The sequence below is a fragment of the Delphinapterus leucas genome, chromosome 9 (assembly GCF_059928025.1).
Source record: "Delphinapterus leucas isolate spDelLeu-1000000601 "Yukka" chromosome 9, BTC_Dleu_Yukka2, whole genome shotgun sequence".
Classification (NCBI taxonomy): Eukaryota; Metazoa; Chordata; class Mammalia; order Artiodactyla; family Monodontidae; genus Delphinapterus; species Delphinapterus leucas.
This window is the reverse complement of record NC_143137.1, coordinates 99,191,791-99,208,352: the sequence shown is the minus strand read 5'-3', so window position 1 is coordinate 99,208,352 and position 16,562 is coordinate 99,191,791. Positions and strand designations below refer to the sequence as shown.

Genomic DNA, 16,562 nt, shown 5'->3' with positions numbered 1-16,562 from the left:
CGGGAGGGTCCCACATGCCGCAGAGCGGCTGGGCCCGTGAGCCATGGCCGCTGAGCCTGCGTGTCTGGAGCCTGTGCTCCGCAACGGGAGAGGCCACAACAGTGAGAGGCCCGCGTACCGCAAAAAAAAAAAAAAAAACTTTTGAAAGCTCAGCCTGTAGATAGGAAAGAAAGGTAGTGAAGGACAGATGGAAAGAAAAAAATCATAGGAAAGAGGGTTGAAATATGTGTTGCTTCTCTGTTCAGATTCCAAAGGGACTTTTTCTTCAAAAATGAAAATACATTTTGCTTGTACATATACATATTCCATAAATGAACAAATTAAAGAAATCAAAAACCTTGATGAAGGGAGAGGGCAGACAGAGATACAGTTTGGATCAACAAACCAATCAGGGGAGAGTCATTTTACACGTCCAGGTAGCTACAGTGGAAACCTAATTATCTTTTTTAAAAAATTAGCCTCTAGTAGCTTGATGACTACAATGCTAGAATGAAATTCAGGAACATGAAGACAGACAAAGGAAGCAGAAGGAGTGTCTACTTCTGGGACTTTTGGTGAGTCAAATGAAATTAGATTTCAAAAGCAAGAGTAAAATCTGTAAAACAAGTGTGTGACCTGCATGTTCTCTCCCCAGTGTGCTCCATGGTAAGTTATAAGCACAAAACAGAGGTGTTGTTTGTAACATGTTTTTCCACAGGGGGAAACCCTCAAACAGAATAAAAATACCATCTTGAGTCAACATATCTTTCAGGAATTATCTATCTAGGAGAATCTTACACAAAGCACTTTGCCCAGAAGAAATTGAAGGTAGAATATACCAGGAATATATTTGTTAAATGAGATCTGTCATAACTCATGATTTTTCAATTTAATGTTAAAGGTGCTTCAAAATATTAACTGGTCGGTCACACATTATTGTGTCCCAGCTCCCTGGGGCACAGCACCACCCCTGACCTGCACCACCGGACCCCAACAGCCGGCATGTGGCAGACACTCAACAGGCATTGGGGGATTGAATGAAGGAGGTGTAGCATCCGGCTCCTCGAGCAGTAAGCACGTGGCACCGGACGTGTGTCCAGAGGCAGGTCTGGTGTGCCATGCAGACCACAGTGCTGGACCTTGATGCCCGGGCCCCCAGCAAGGGCAAGCTTGGGCTGTAAGCGAGTCTCCTTTACCTGCACCACCATCTGTGCCACGTCCACAGAAACCACGATGGGGTTGGCTTCCGGGAACGACACACAGGCGCAAGTGCTTCTAGCCTAGGTTGTGATCGGTCTGCGGCTGGTATCTAGCCTGCAGCAAATCGATCCTTGAGCAACGAAAGCTGGGACAGAGTAGAATACATCTAACTCACTGCTCCTGACTCCCCTTGGATATAAGCACTCCATTGCCCCAGCTTGATGGAAAGCAGGGAGACGAGTTTTCACATGCTAAATGGAGCGGATGGTAAAAAGCAGCTCTTCTGCCAGCAGCACACTGAGCCCGTGGGTGTGTCAGGACACCAACACGCCTCAAGGGTGGAGGCAGGTGGCAAGGTCGGTTTGTGTAAGAACCAACCTTGTGTGCATACACAGCACAGATGCAAGCTACGCTTGGGTGTGTATACATCTGCATATGATTTCCGTGCTGACCATGCACAGGCCCTGGACTACAACCCAGAAGGCCAACACTCATGTTCACAGTTCACGAGGAAGCTAACTGAGGAAGGTCAAAGGGCTAGGAAATGATGGAGCAGTGATGGAAACGTCTGGAACTGGACAAAGGTAGTGACCTCACAACACTATGACTATACTATATGCCACCGCGCTGTTCACTTCAAAATGGTTAATTCTGTGATGTAAATTTCACCTGTTTTTTTTTTAATTGAAGTATAGTTGATTTACAATGTTGTGTTTCAGGTGGACAGCAAAGTAATTGTTATGCATATATGTGTGTGTGTATGTGTATATATATATATATATATACACATACACACACACATATATATACACACACATATATAAATAGATATATATTCTTTTTCAGATTCTTTTCCCTTATAGGTTATTGTAAAATATTGAGTAGAGTTGCCTGTGCTATAAAGTAGGTCCCTGTTGTTTATCTAGTTTATATATAGCAGTGTGTGTATGATAGTCCCAAACTCCTAATTTATCCCTCCCCCTACCTTCCCCTTTTGGTAACCATAAGTTTGTTTTCTAAGTCTGTGGGTCTATTTCTGTTTTGTATATAAGTTCAGGTGTATCTTTTTTTTAGATTCCACATATAAGTGATATCATATGATACTTGTCTTTCTCTGTCTGGCTTACTTCACTTAGTATGATAATCTCCAGGTCCATCCATGTTGCCACAAATAGCATAATTTCATTCTTTTTTATGGCTGAGTAATATTCCATTATATATGTGGTGTGTGTATATATATGCCACATCTCCTTTATCCATTCCTCTGTTGATGGTCATTTAGGTTGGTTCCATGTCTTAGCTATTGTAAGTAATGCTGCAACGAACATTGGGGTGCATGTATCTTTTAAATTAGAGTTGTCATCTTTTCTGGGTATATGCCCAGACGTAGGGTTGCAGGATAATGTTGTAGTTTTATTTTTAGTTTTTAAAGAACCTCCATACTGTTCTCCACAGTGGCTGCACCAATTTACATTCCCAGCAACAGTGTGGGAGGGCTCCCTTTTCTCCACACCCTGTCTAGCATTTGTTGTTTGTAGATTTTCTGATGATGCCCATTCTAACTGGTGTGAGGTGATACTTCATTGTAGTTTTGATTTGCATTTCTCTAATAATTAGTGATGTTGAGCAGCTTTTCATGTGCTTCTTGGCCATCTGTATGTCCTCTTTGGAGAAATGCCTATTTAGGTCTTCTGCCCATGTTTTGATTGGGTTGTTTGTTTTTTTAATATTGAGCATCATGAGCTGTTTATATATTTTGGAGATTAATCCTTTGTCCGTTGATTTATTTGCAAATATTTTTTCCCATTCTGAGGGTTATCTTTTCGTCTTCCTTGTAGTTTCCTTTGCTTTGCAAAAGCTTTTAAAGTTTCATTAGGTCCCATTTGTTTATTTTTGTTTTTATTTCCATTACTCTAGGAGGTGGATCAAAAAAGATCCTGCTATGATTTATGTCGAAGAGTGTTCTTCCTATGTTTTCCTCTAAGAGTTTCATAGTGTCCAGTCTTACATTTAGGTCTCTAATCCATTTTGAGTTTATTTTTGTGAATGGTGTTGGGGAGTATTCTAATTTCATTCTTTTACACGTAGCTGTCCAGTTTTCCCAGCACCACTTATTGAAGAGACTGTCTTTTCTCCATTGTATATCCTTGCCTCCTTTGAATAGATTAGTTGACCATAGGTGTGTGGGTTTATCTCTGGGCTTTCTATCCTGTTCCATTGATCTATATTTCTGTTTCTGTGCCAGTACCATATTGTCTTGATTGCTGTAGCTTTGTAGTATAGTCTGAAGTCAGGGAGTCTGATTCCTCCAACTCCATTTTTTCCCCTCAAGACTGATTTGGCTATTCGGGGTTTTTTGTGTCTCCATACAAATTTTAAGATTTTTTTGTTCTAGTTCTATAAAAAAAAAATGCCATTGGTAATTTGATAGGGATTGCATTGAATCTGTAGATTGCTTTGGGTAGTAGAGTCATTTTAACAATGTTGATTCTTCCAATCCAAGAACATGGAATATCTCGCCATCTGTTGGTATCATCTTTAATTTCTTTCAACAGTGTCTTATAGTTTTCTGCATATAGGTCTTTTGTCTTCCTAGGTAGGTTTATTCCTAGGTATTTTATTCTTTTTGTTGCAATGGTAAATGGGAGTGTTTCCTTAATTTCTCTTTTAGATTTTTCATCATTAGTGTTTAGGAATGCAAAAGATTTCTGTGCATTAATTTTGTATCCTGCAACTTTACCAAATTCATTGATTAGCTCTAGTAATTTTCTGGTGGCATCTTTAGGATTCTCTATGTATAGTATCATGTCATCTGCAAACAGTGACAGTTTTACTTCTTCTTTTCCAATTTGGATTCCTTTTATTTCTTTTTCTTCTCTGATTGCTGTGACTAGGACTTCCAAAACTATGTTGAATAATAGTGGCGAGAGTGGACATCCTTGTCTTGTTCCTGATCTTAGAGGAAATGCTTTCAGTTTTTCACCATTGAGAATGATGTTTGCTATGGGTTTGTCATACAGGGCTTTTATTATGTTGAGGTAGGTTCCCTCTATGCCCACTTTCTGGAGAGTTTTTATCATAAATGGGTGTTGAATTTTGTCAAAAGCTTTTTCTGCATCTATTGAGATGATCATATGGTTTTTCTTCTTCAATTTGTTAATATGGTGTATCACATTGATTGATTTGCATATATTGAAGAATCCTTGCATCCCTGGGATTAATCCCACTTCATCATGGTGTATGATCCTTTTAATGTGTTGTTGGATTTCGTTTGCTAATATTATGTTGAGGATTTTTGCATCTATATTCATCAGTGATATTGGTCTGTAATTTTCTTTTTTAGTAGTATCTTGGTCTGGTTTTGGTTTTAGGGTGGTGATGGCCTCATAGAATGAGTTTGGGAGTTTTCCTTCCTCTGCAATTTTTTGGAAGAGCTTGAGAAGGATGGGTGTTAGCTCTTCTCTAAATGTTTGATAGAATTCACCTGTGAAGCCATCTGGTCCTGGACTTTAGTTTGTTGGAAGATTTTTAATCACAGTTTGAATTTCATTACTTGTGATTGGTCTGTTCATATTTTCTATTTCTTCCTGGTTCAGTCTTGGAAGGTTATACCTTTCTAAGAATTTGTCCATTTCTTCCAGGTTGTCCATTTTATTGGCATAGAGTTGTTTGTAGTAATCTCTTATAATCCTTTGTATTTATGCAGTGTCAGTTGTGATTTCTCCTTTTTCATTTGTAATTTTATTGATTTGAGTCCTCTCCCTCTTGATGAGTCTGGCTAACGGTTTATCAATTTTGTTTATCTTCTCAAAGAACCAGCTTTTAGTTTTATTGATCTTTGCCATTGTTTTCTTTGTTTCTAATTCATTTATTTCTGCTCTGATCTTTATGATTTTTTTCCTTCTACTAACTTTGGGTTTTGTTTGTTCTTCTTTCTCTAGTTCCTTTAGGTGTAATGTTAGATTGTTTATTTGAGATTTTTCTTGTTTCTTGAGGTAGGTTTGTATAGCTACAAACTTCCCTCTTAGAACTGCTTTTGCTGCATCCCATAGGTTTTGGATCGTTGTGTTTTCATTGTCATTTGTCTCTAGGTATTTTTTGATTTCCTCTTTGATTTCTTCAGTGATCTCTTGGTTATTTAGTAACGTATTGTTTAGCCTCCATGTGTTTGTGCTTTTTACGTTTTTTTCCCTGTAACTGATTTCTAATCTCATAGCGTTGTGGTCACAAAAGATGCTTGATATGATTTCAATTTTCTTAAATTTACTGAGGCTTGATTTGTGACCCAAGATGTGATCTATCCTGGAGAATGTTCCATGTGCACTTGAGAAGAAAGTGTAATCTGCGGTTTTTGGATGGAATGTCCTATAAATATCAACTAAATCCGTCTGGTTTATTGTGTCATTTAAAGCTTGTGTTTCCTTATTAATTTTCTGTTTGGATGATCTGTCCTTTGGTGTAAGTGAGGTGTTAAAGTCCCCCACTATTATTGTGTTACTGTCAATTTCCTCTTTTAGAGCTGTTAGCAGTTGCCTTATATATTGAGGTGCTCCTATGTTGGGTGTATATATATTTATAATTGTTATATCTTCTTCTTGGAGTGATCCCTTGATCATTATGTAGTGTCCTTCCTTGTCTCTTGTAACATTCTTTATTTTAAAGTCTATTTTATCTGATATAAGTATTGCTACTCCAGCTTTCTTTTGATATCCATTTGCATGGAATATCTTTTTCCATCTCCTCACTTTCAGTCTGAATGTGTCCCTAGCTCTGAAGTGGGTCTCCTGTAGACAGCATATATATGGGTCTTGTTTTTGTATCCATTCAGCAAGCCTGTGTCTTTTGGTTGGAGCATTTAATCCATTCACATTTAAAATAATTATCAATATGTTTGTTCCTATTACGATTTTCTTAATTGTTGTGGGTTTGTTTTTGTAGGTCCTTTTCTTCTCTTGTGTTTCCCACTTAGAGAAGTTCCTTTAGCATTTGTTGTAGAGCTGGTTTGGTGGTGCTGAATTCTCTCAGCTTTTGCTTGTCTGTAAAGCTTTTGATTTCTCCATCGAATCTGAATGATATCCTTGCTGGGTAGAGTAATCTTGGTTGTAGGTTCTTTCCTTTCATCACTTTAAATATATCATGCCCCTCCCTTCTGGCTTGTAGAGTTTCTGCTGAGTAATCAGCTGTTAACCTTATGGGAGTTCCCTTGTATGTTATTTGTCATTTTTCCCTTGTTGCTTTCAATAATTTTTCTTTGTCTTTAATTTTTGCCAATTTGATTACTACGTGTCTCAGCGTGTTTCTCCCTGGGTTCATCCTGTATGGGACTCTGTACTTCCTGGACTTGGGTGGCTATTTCCTTTCCCATGTTAGGGAAGTTTTCGACTATAATCTCTTCAAATATTTTCTCGGGTCCTTTCTCTCTCTCTCTTCTCCTTTTGGGACCCCTATAATGTGAATGTTGTTGCGTTTAATGTTGTCCCAGAGGTCTCTTAGGCTGTCTTTATTTCTTTTCATTCTTTTTTCTTTATTCTGCTCTGCAGCAGTGAATTCCACTATTCTGTCTTCCAGGGCACTTATCCGTTCTTCTGCCTCAGTTATTCTGCTATTGATTCCTTCTAGTGTAGTTTTCATTTCAGTTATTGTGTTGTTCATCTCTGTTTGTTTGTTCTTTAATTCTTCTAGGTCTTTGTTAAACATTTCTTCCATCTTCTCGATCTTTGCCTCCATTCTTTTTCCGAGGTCCTGGATCACCTTCACTATCATTATTCTGAATTCTTTTTCTGGAAGGTTGCCTATCTTCACTTCATTTCATTGTTTTTCTGGGGTTTTATCTTGTTCCTTCATCTGGTACATAGCCCTCTGACTTTTCATCTTGTCTATCTTTCTGTGAATGTGGTTTTTGTTCCACAGGCTGCAGGATTGTAGTTCTTCTTGCTTCTGCTGTCTGCCCTGTGGTGGATGAGGCTATCTAAGAGGCTTGCGCAAGTTACCTGATGGGAGGGACTGGTGGTGGGTAGAGCTGGCTGTTGCTTTGGTGGGCAGAGCTAAGTAAAACTTTAATCCACTTGTCTGCTGATGGGTGGGGCTGAGTTCCCTCCCTGTTGGTTTTTTGGCCTGAGGCAACCCAACACTGGAGCCTACCTGGGCTCTTTGGTGGGGCTAATGGTGGAATCTGGGAGGGCTCACGCCAAGGAGTACTTCCCAGAACTTCTGCTGCCAGTGTCCTTGTCCTCAGGGTGACACACAGCCATACCCCGCCTCTGCAGGAGACCCTCCAACACTAGCAGGTAGGTCTGGTTCAGTCTCCTATGGGGTCACTGCTCCTTCCCCTGGGTCCCGAGGCGCACACTACTTTGTGTGTGCCCTCCAAGAGTGGAGTCTCTGTTTCCCCCAGTCCTGTCGAAATCTTGCAATCAAATCCCACTAGCCTTCAAAGTCTGATTCTCTAGGAATTCCTCCTCCCATTGCCAGGCCCCGAGGTTGGGAAGCCTGACGTGGGGCTCAGAACCTTCACTCCAGTGGGTGGACTTCTGTGGTATAAGTGTTCTCCAGTTTGTGAGTCACCCACCCAGCAGTTATGGGATTTGATTTTATTGTGATTGCGCCCCTCCTACTGGTGTCTCATTGTGGCTACTCCTTTGTTTTTGGATGTGGGGTATCCTTTTTGCTGAGTTCCAGTGTCTTCCTGTCGATGACTGTTCAGCAGTTAGTTGTAATTCTGGTGTTGCTACAAGAGGGAGTGCGAGCACGTCCTTTTACTCCGCCATCTTGAACCCAGTGTATGATCCTTTTAATGTACTGTTGGATTAAGTATGCTTGTATTTTGTCAAGGATTTTTGCACCTATGTTCATCAGTGATATTGGCCTGTAATTTTCTTTTTTTGTGGTACGTTTCATCTCAGTTTTGTAAAAAAGTAATAGAGCAAATATTTGACCCCTGATCTTCTGGACCCCAGAAAACTTAAAAATCTATTTAAGTACAAGGTTCCAGAATATGGGAAATGAAATCAGGGCAAAACAAGCTGGTAGTAAACAAACTGCAAACGTGAAGACAAGCATCGAGTGCCATACACTGTGCCATGTACTATGCCACACACTGAGGCCAAACAGATGCACACATCAAGGCCCAATCTCAGAAGCCCTCAATGGACACACAACGCTGTGTGAAAACTCTCTAAGATGCTATATCAGAGCCAACTAGGAAGGAGGAACTTAGGACCCTGCCCGGCAGAGAACAAGGAAATGCCTGAGAGGAACCAGCAGAGCCAATGCTGACCAGTGGTGGTGACTGGATGGAAAAGCATCCACTCAAATCCACTTAACATTCAGGGATGTCCCCTGTGTGCCAGGCACTGTCCTAGGCATTGAGAGTTCATTTAAAAGTTGTGGGCCCTAATAGGGACATGAAAAGAAGCTCAACATTGCTAATTATTAGAGAAATGCAAATTAAAACTACAATGAAGTGCCAACTCACACCAGTCAAGATGGCCATCATCAGAAAGTGTACAAACAACAAATGCTGGAGAGGTTGTGGAGAAAAGGGAACCCTCCTCCACTGTTGGTGGAAATGTAAACTGGTGCAGCCACTATGGAGAACAGTGTGGAGGTTCCTTAAAAATCTAAAAATAGAGCTACCATATGATCCTGCAATCCCACTCCTGGGCATGTATCTGGAAAAGACAAAAGCTCTAATTCAAACATGCACCCCAGTGTTCAGTGCAGCAGTATGTACAGTAGCTAAGACATGGAAGCAACCTAAATGTCTATCACCAGATGAATGGATAAGGAAGATGTGGTGCATATATACAATGAATTATTACTCAGCCATAAAAAAGAATGAAATAATGCCATTTGCAGCAACATGAATGGACCTGGAGATTATCATACTAAGTGAAGTAAGTCAGACAGAAAAAGACAAATACCATATATCATTTATGTGTGGAATCTAAAACACAACACAAATGAACATATCTACAAAACAGAAACAGACATAGAGAACAGACTTGTGGTTGCTAAGGGGAGGGGTGGGGGAGGGAAGGGTTGGGAGTTTGGGATTAGCACATGCTATAATATACAGGATAGGTAAACAACAAGGTCCTACCATATAGCACAGGGAACTACATTCAGTATCTTGTGATAAACCATAATGGAAAAGAATATGAAAAGGAATATATATATGTATAACTGAATCACTTTGCTGTATAGCAGAAATTAACACAACATTGTAAATCAGCTATACTTCAACAAAAATTTTTTTAAAAGAATGAAATAATGCCATTTGCAGCAACATGGATGGACCTAGAGATGATCATACTAAGTGAAGTAAACCAGACAGAGAAAGACAAATATCACATGACATCACTTATATGTGGAATCTAAAAAATGATACAAATGAACTTACATAAGCTCATTAATACAAAACAGAAATATACTCACAGACATAGAGAACAAACTTATGGCTACCAAAGGGGGAAGGGGGGAAGGATAAATTAGGAGTTTGGGATTAACAGGCACAACTACTAGATAAAATAGATAAACAGCAAGGACCTACTGTTGTACAGGGAACTATATTCAATACCTTGTAATAACCTATAATGGAAAAGAATCTGATAAGAATATATATTCTTTATATATATATATATATATATATATATATATATATATATAACTGAGTCACTTTGCTGTACACCTGAAACTAACACAACATTGTAAATAAACTTTACTTCAATTTAAAAAAAAAGACAAATAAGAAAATTTTTAAACTAAAGCTGTGGGCCTTGCCTTCATGGGACTCACAATAAAGAAGATAAAACCAGCCACGTATCATGGAAACCTGTTTACAGTTGGCTAAGGATTTGAACTTTGTTCCTGATGTTTTTAAGTAAGAGAGTGACACAAAATTTTCAGTAATTTAGAAAGAAGTGAGAACTTGATGGGAGAAGAGAATGAAAGGAGATCCATTATAAAGTCATCTAGAGCATCACTGGAATTCCTATCAAAATTCCAATGGCATTTTTACAGAAATAGAAAAAACAATCCTAAAATTTGTATGGAATCACAAAAGACCTTGAATAGCCAAAGCAACCCTGAAAAGAACTAAGCTGGAGGTATCACACTCCCTGACTTCAGATTATACAACAAAGCTACAGTAATAAAACAGTTTGGTACTGACATGAATATAGACACACTAACCAATGGAACAGAATAAAAAGCCCAGAAATAAACCCTAGCATAAATGGTCAACTAATATTTAACACGAGAGCCAAAAGCATCCAATGGGGAAAGATAGTCTCTTTGACAAATAGCACTGGGAAAACTGAAGAAACACATGCAGAAAAATGAAATTGAACCCTTATCTTACACCACTCACAAAAATTAACTTGAAATGGATCTAAAACTCCTAGAAGAAACTGTAGGGAAGAAACTGCTCAACACTGGTCTTGGCAATGACTTTGGACATGACACCAAAAGCACAAACAATAAAAACACAAAAAACAAAAGGGACTACATCAAACTAAAAAACTTCTGTTCAGCAGAAGAAACACTCAACAAAATGAAAAGGCAGTCTACTGAATGGAAGAAAATATTTGCAAACCATATATAAGATAAGGGGTTAATATCTAAAACATACAAGGAACCCATAAAATTCAACAGCAAAAAAACCAAATAATCCAATTAAAAAATGGGCAGAGGAACTGAACAGATCATTTTCCAAAGAAGACACAGAGATAGCCAACAGGTACATGAAAATGTGCTCAATCATCATGAATCAACAGGGAAATGCAAACCAAAACCACACAGAGGTATCACCTCACACCTGTTAGAATGGCTATCATCAAAAAGACAAGATAAGTGTCGGTGTGGAAAAAATGTGAACCCTGTGCACGTTGGTAGGAATGTAAATTGGTACAGCCACTATGGAGAACAGTAAAAAATTAAAAATAGAGCTGCCAATTCTACTTCTGGGTGTATATGCAAAGGAAATGGAAACAAGATCTCAAAGAGGTATGTGCAATCCTATGGGTCATTTTAGCATCATTCACAATAGCCAAGACATGGAAACAACCTGTCTGTCGATGGATGAATGTATAAAGACGATCTGGTACATATATGCACAATGGAATTTTATTCAGTCCTGAGAAGGAGGGAAATCCTGCCATTTGCAACAACATAGATGGACTTTGAGGGCATTATGCTAAGCGAAGTAAGACAGAGAAAGATAAATCGTTATGATCTCACTTACATGTGGAATCTAAAAAACAGAACTCTTAGAAAAAGAGGGTAGGACTTCCCTGGTGGCACAGTGGTTAAGAATCCACCTGCCGGGCTTAAAATAAATTTATTAAAAAGAAAAAGAGGGTAGAATGGTGGTTACCAGGGACTGGGGCAGGGGGCGTGGAATGAGGAGACGTGTTAAGGAGTACAAACTTCCAGTTATAAGATAAATAAGTAGTTCTGGGGCTCGAATGTACAGCATGGTGATTATAGTTAATAATACTTTATTATATACTTTAAAGTTACTAAAAGAGTACATGTTAAATGTTCTCATCACCAAAAGAATGTAATTATGTGATGTGATGTAGGTGTTAGCTAACGCTATTGTGGTAATCATTTTGTAATATATAAGTGTATCAAATCATCACGTTATATACCTTAAACCTATACAACGTTATATGCCAATTATAGCTCAGTAACACTGACAGAGGCATGGACTCAGGTGGAGGCAGTGGGAACAGAGAGGAGAGGAATGGCTAGGGGATTAAGTGACATAAATTCATGTAAGGGACGTAAAACTGCCTAGCCTACACTAAGTGCTCAATGAATGTCACCTGTTGTTACTTTTATACTGAGCTTCAGTACTCTAAAAGCAGAGTGACTTTACTTTTTAATTTTTAGGACCCTTCCCCTCACCATCAGCAGAGAAGAGAGGTGAAAGGAATCCAAACCAGCAGGTCTGAGTGACAAAACAGGGTTTGTCTCTGTATTTTCTGTCGATGCAAAAACACTTTCAAAATATGTAGTGAATCAATAAACGTATAAAGGAACAAACGAGCAAGTAAGTACAAGAACAGCAAGGACCTCTGACTACCAACCTCTGAAAAACCAGGAAATGGTTCATCAGCTGATCTACAGCTGGAGAAAGAGCGCAAAAGAAGACACGGTTGATTCACACCTGCCACACCTGCGTAGGAAGTTGAATCAAGAACTAAAGCTTCCCAGGGAAAACCCATTGTACTAAGAACCAAGTTTTTCATCTCTCTGTTATCCCACAACCATTTTTCTTCAACCTGACAACTCTGTAATTAGAACCGAAGCCCTTTTGCTGCTGCTTTACCTTCCAAGTGGATTTTGTCTTTTTGCAGTTGCAGAGGATTTCTGCCAGGACTCCCACCATGTAGGGCAGTAAGGACTCCTGCTTGTTGATATGAAGCCAAGGCTGGAAAACTGCCCATTTCCCTGTGCTTCGTCCCCATTCACAGCCCAGCAACCTTCCCCACCTACACTGGTCTCTCTGAGATTAAAAACTCCCCAAGAATGCCAGGTAAGAAAAACATACATCTTGGCCAATTAAGAACTAATCCTCTTTGTGTAGTATTTCCTGTCCAATCTCCCTATATACTAGAAAAGAGAGTGTTTCTTCTATAACACAATTATATGCATTACTGAAATTTCTCATGTTTCACAAAATTCAATACAAGAGTTTCTGGGAAAAATTAATTTGGCTCATTCCACTCAAAACTCACAGAACTTCAAAACACTATCAAAAATAATAATTAATAATCTAGAGAGTTAATCTGGCCACCTAGGCAGGTGGCTCAGCAGAGCTAGTGGCTAACACAGCAGATATTAAAAATACAGAAAAACAATAGGGAGAAAATATGGCAATGCTTTAATAAGAGTAATATTGGCAGGTGCTGAGGGCACAGGAAGAGGCATAACCTGCCCCGAACCAAGAACCATACAAGGCTGACTGCACCTGCCTGGGGAGGGGCCAGGCTGGGTGACCCTTGTGATCACTGTCGTCTCTCTCTCTCCCTCTCTCTCTCTCTCTCTCTCTCTCTCTCTCACACACACAGTCACAGCAGCTGAGCTAAGTACTTTGTCCTGTCCTGCTCAAGTTCAAAATTCTTTCCCACTACCTTTGCTCCCTTTGCCTAGGAAGATTTGTATAAACCAGCATAACTCTGGCCTTGTTCAGACATTTTGCCCTTTGTGACCAATCATGTACAAGCTAACATGCCTCACAGAACAGAGCACCCAGAATTCCAAGCTGTCCTCAGAGCAGCTGGTCTGGGCAGGGAGATTATCCTTAGGGAGGTCGCCTGCTCACTGTGGGGTGGAGGCAGGTGAAACCAGGGGTGGAGGCCTCGTGAGGCTGGGCATGCCCCATCCCATAACCAGTCCTGTGACCTATGAAAGAAATAATTCCCAGAGAAAGATGTGACCACAGAATCAAACCAACAGATAAGTGCAAATACTTACATATAATAGGTTGGATAGAGTCCTTCAAAATACCAGCAATGCTTTTTGGCCTCTGTGCACTGGAAATAGAAGAAAAGCTTTGTCAGTGAAAAGTAGTTTGCATATTGTTGAGAAGATCCCATGAAAAGAAACAAGGAAGGATGAGTGAATGCAGCTTAAAGTGTGAGAAGCAGGGGTTGGGGGGACGATGAACTAGAGGGAGATCCACCCCCAACATGACTTGTTATTTCTTCAAATTTTTTAAAAGAGAGGGAAACATCTATTTCCCTATAATTGTGCTAGCTTTTCATAGCTCTAAATACAAGGGGTGGGGGGACTTCCCTGGTGGTCCAGTGGCTAAGATTCTGTGCTCCCAATGCACGGGTCCTGGGTTCGATCCCTGGTCGGGGAACTAGATCCCACATGCCGCAAGTAAGAGTTCGCATATCGCAACTAAAAACCCAGCAGGCTGCAACGAAGATCCTGTGTGCCACAGCTAAGACCCAGCCCAGCCAAATAAATAAATAAATAAATTGGGATGAATAATTCATTAAAAATGCAGATTAAAAACAATCCATTCTTAAAAATTCACATGGTATGATACTTCAAATATCTAAAGAATGATAGAAGTAAATTATTACAAAGATTTCCCCCAATTTTTGGTTTTGAAAGACATTTCCCAGAGTCTTAACATTTCTAGACCTTTATATTTCAGAATACAGCTGACCCTCGAACAGCGCGGACGTTCGGGACACCCACTGTCCACACAGTTGAAAATTCGCGTAGAACTCTGGTCAGCCCTCCGTCCCCACTGGTGTAGTGCTGTCGTATTTACCACGGAAAACAATTCAGGTATAAGTGGATCCATGCAGTTCAAACCTACGTTGTTCAAGGGTCCACTGTCTTCCAAAAGCCATATTCAAGTCGTTGATTCCCCAGTGGGCACCCATGTCTGCCAGACTCCGTGAGGCAGAACTGACCTGACGCATCCGCGGGGGCCCTGCCCTTGATCATTCCCAGGGAGGAGAAAGACGGAAGAGGGGGACAAGGAGAGACTTCCCTGTGTTTTCCAAGGAAGTTGATGCTGAACTTTCTGGAGGGGACGGCAGGGCAGAGCAGGTGCGATGCCACCCTGGAGGCTTCAGTATCTCAAACACCTGACAAGTAAGAGGAAGCCAGTTGCACCAACTGTGAGCGCTCCAAGCAGAAACGCTCTGACCTAGCTGAGAAAGGCTCTTCTAAAATTAATCCACTCATGCCATCACTTTAAAAATACACAACTTCCTACCTCCATGATCCACGTTCATCAGTCCCTACCAGCAGGAAAAGGCACAGTGAAAACAAAGCTTTCTTTGGGCAAGGCAGGGACGAACTGTCTCGTCCAGCGCCTACCCCTGCGGGAGTATGGTGATGCCCTCCTGCCTCAGTCTGCCTGACAGCTGTAGAAGTTCAGAAACAGACCCCAAATCTGTTGCAGAATGCCAAGGGAGAGGTGAGTTCAAATATTATGTGTTGGACTTCCCTGGTGGCACAGTGGTTAAGAATCCGCCTGCCAATGCAGGGGACACGGGTTCTGAGCCCTGGTCCGGGAAGATCCCACATGCCGCGGAACAACTAAGCCCGTGCACCACAACTTCTGAACCTGCGCTCTAGAGCCCATGTGCCTAGTGCCCGTGCTCTGCAACAAGAGAAGCCACCGCAGTGAGAAGCCCGCGCACCGCAAGGAAGACCCAACGCAGCCAAAAGTAAATAAATAAAATTAAAAAAAAAAACAAAACCTCCCTTCCTGCTGCCCTGGCCACCCCAAAAGGCATCTCAATGGAGACTCAGGGTAATGGACCAAGATTTTTTTTTAAATCCACTCTCCCCGGCCCAAAGAGATTCCCTAAGTGCCATCACGGAGCTCCTACACAGGCCACCCCTTTGCCAGGAGTGACCACATGGAGGGAGCTGGGATTAATGCTCACATGAAACTTACAAGAACACCCTCTCCTCCTGGGCCCTCAGATGCCACTAGCTCCACCCACTCGCGCTCAGACCTCCCAGTCTCTTCCCAGCGTTTGCTGGGGTATCCAGTAACTCCACTGGTGCTTGTTTGTTACTCTTTCTCAGTTTTTTGCTGATAACCTTTCACCATTTTTCACTAAGCCACTCAAGTAAGACCAGTTTTTAAAGTATGAACCCCGTTTGTTCCTTTATTAGAGATTCTCTTAAGAAAATGTTGCGGCCATATTTCCTGAGAAGAGAAAAATCCCTTTTAAACTGAGCTGCCTAGAAGTTAAGTTCTTGAAATTTGCTAATATCCAGGCAACGTCTTCACTACTTTTGGACGCTGGACTTTTTACAACAGCTTTCCTGTAAGGAATGTCGATACCGTAGCAACACGTATATATGGTACCTCACAAAAGTTAACACATTATTATATCATTTTAGAGCTGGAGAATAGGAAGAACGCAAGTCACATTTCATGAATCAACTGAAAAACAGTGAATGAGGACTGGGGAGCTCTGATCCTTTCCATTGCTGAGCCTCTCCTCCAGTAAACTCTGGTTAACTGCACACCGGTGTCAAAGTCGGTTTGCACAGCATCCGAGAGGCCTCGTGCTAAAAATGGAGATGAGGTTCCACAGGTAGGAAGTGCACAGGGAGATTCCTGCTGGAAACCACCCAGGATGAAGAGCCAGTTCCTGCCAAGTGAAAGTCCACCAGCAGAGCCACAGTTAGCCTACCGATTGCAATTTCCAAATCAGCATAAACACCAGGATTCAGGGCGGAGCCAGACAGCTGGAACTTTGCAGATGTGGTCAAAATGGGAGTTTGTAAAGGATGAGTGAGGCGGGGCTTTCCAGAATACTGCCCAACAATGCTGGGCTGTCAGAGGCAACCCCACAGGCAGGCAGATGGCAGCATGGGGAAAAGCA

The 16,562-nt window shown here is 40.9% G+C and overlaps 1 protein-coding gene and 1 long non-coding RNA gene across 7 annotated transcripts in view; one reads left to right on the top strand and one right to left on the bottom strand.

The window, feature by feature from the left end:
• Positions 1 to 16,562, bottom strand: part of VOPP1 (VOPP1 WW domain binding protein) — a 103,118-nt gene that overhangs the window by 50,659 nt on the left and 35,897 nt on the right. For 4 of the 5 annotated variants that reach the window (XM_089917900.1, XM_089917901.1, XM_089917902.1 and 1 more), the window contains exon 2: positions 13,663 to 13,721. The exons of the other annotated variant lie outside the window; for it this stretch is intronic. In XM_089917900.1, the coding sequence (XP_089774026.1) occupies positions 13,663 to 13,721 (59 nt within the window). The remainder of the gene's footprint in view (positions 1 to 13,662; positions 13,722 to 16,562) is intronic. 5 annotated transcript variants of the gene reach the window in all.
• Positions 1,371 to 16,259, top strand: LOC149748469 (uncharacterized). Of its 2 annotated transcripts, XR_016394432.1 has the most exons (3): positions 1,371 to 1,763; positions 12,543 to 12,721; positions 14,357 to 16,259. It is a non-coding gene; the product is annotated as an uncharacterized LOC149748469 (long non-coding RNA). The 2 variants fall into 2 exon arrangements; XR_016394431.1 differs by lacking the exon at positions 1,371 to 1,763 and having other exon boundaries at positions 4,212 to 12,721.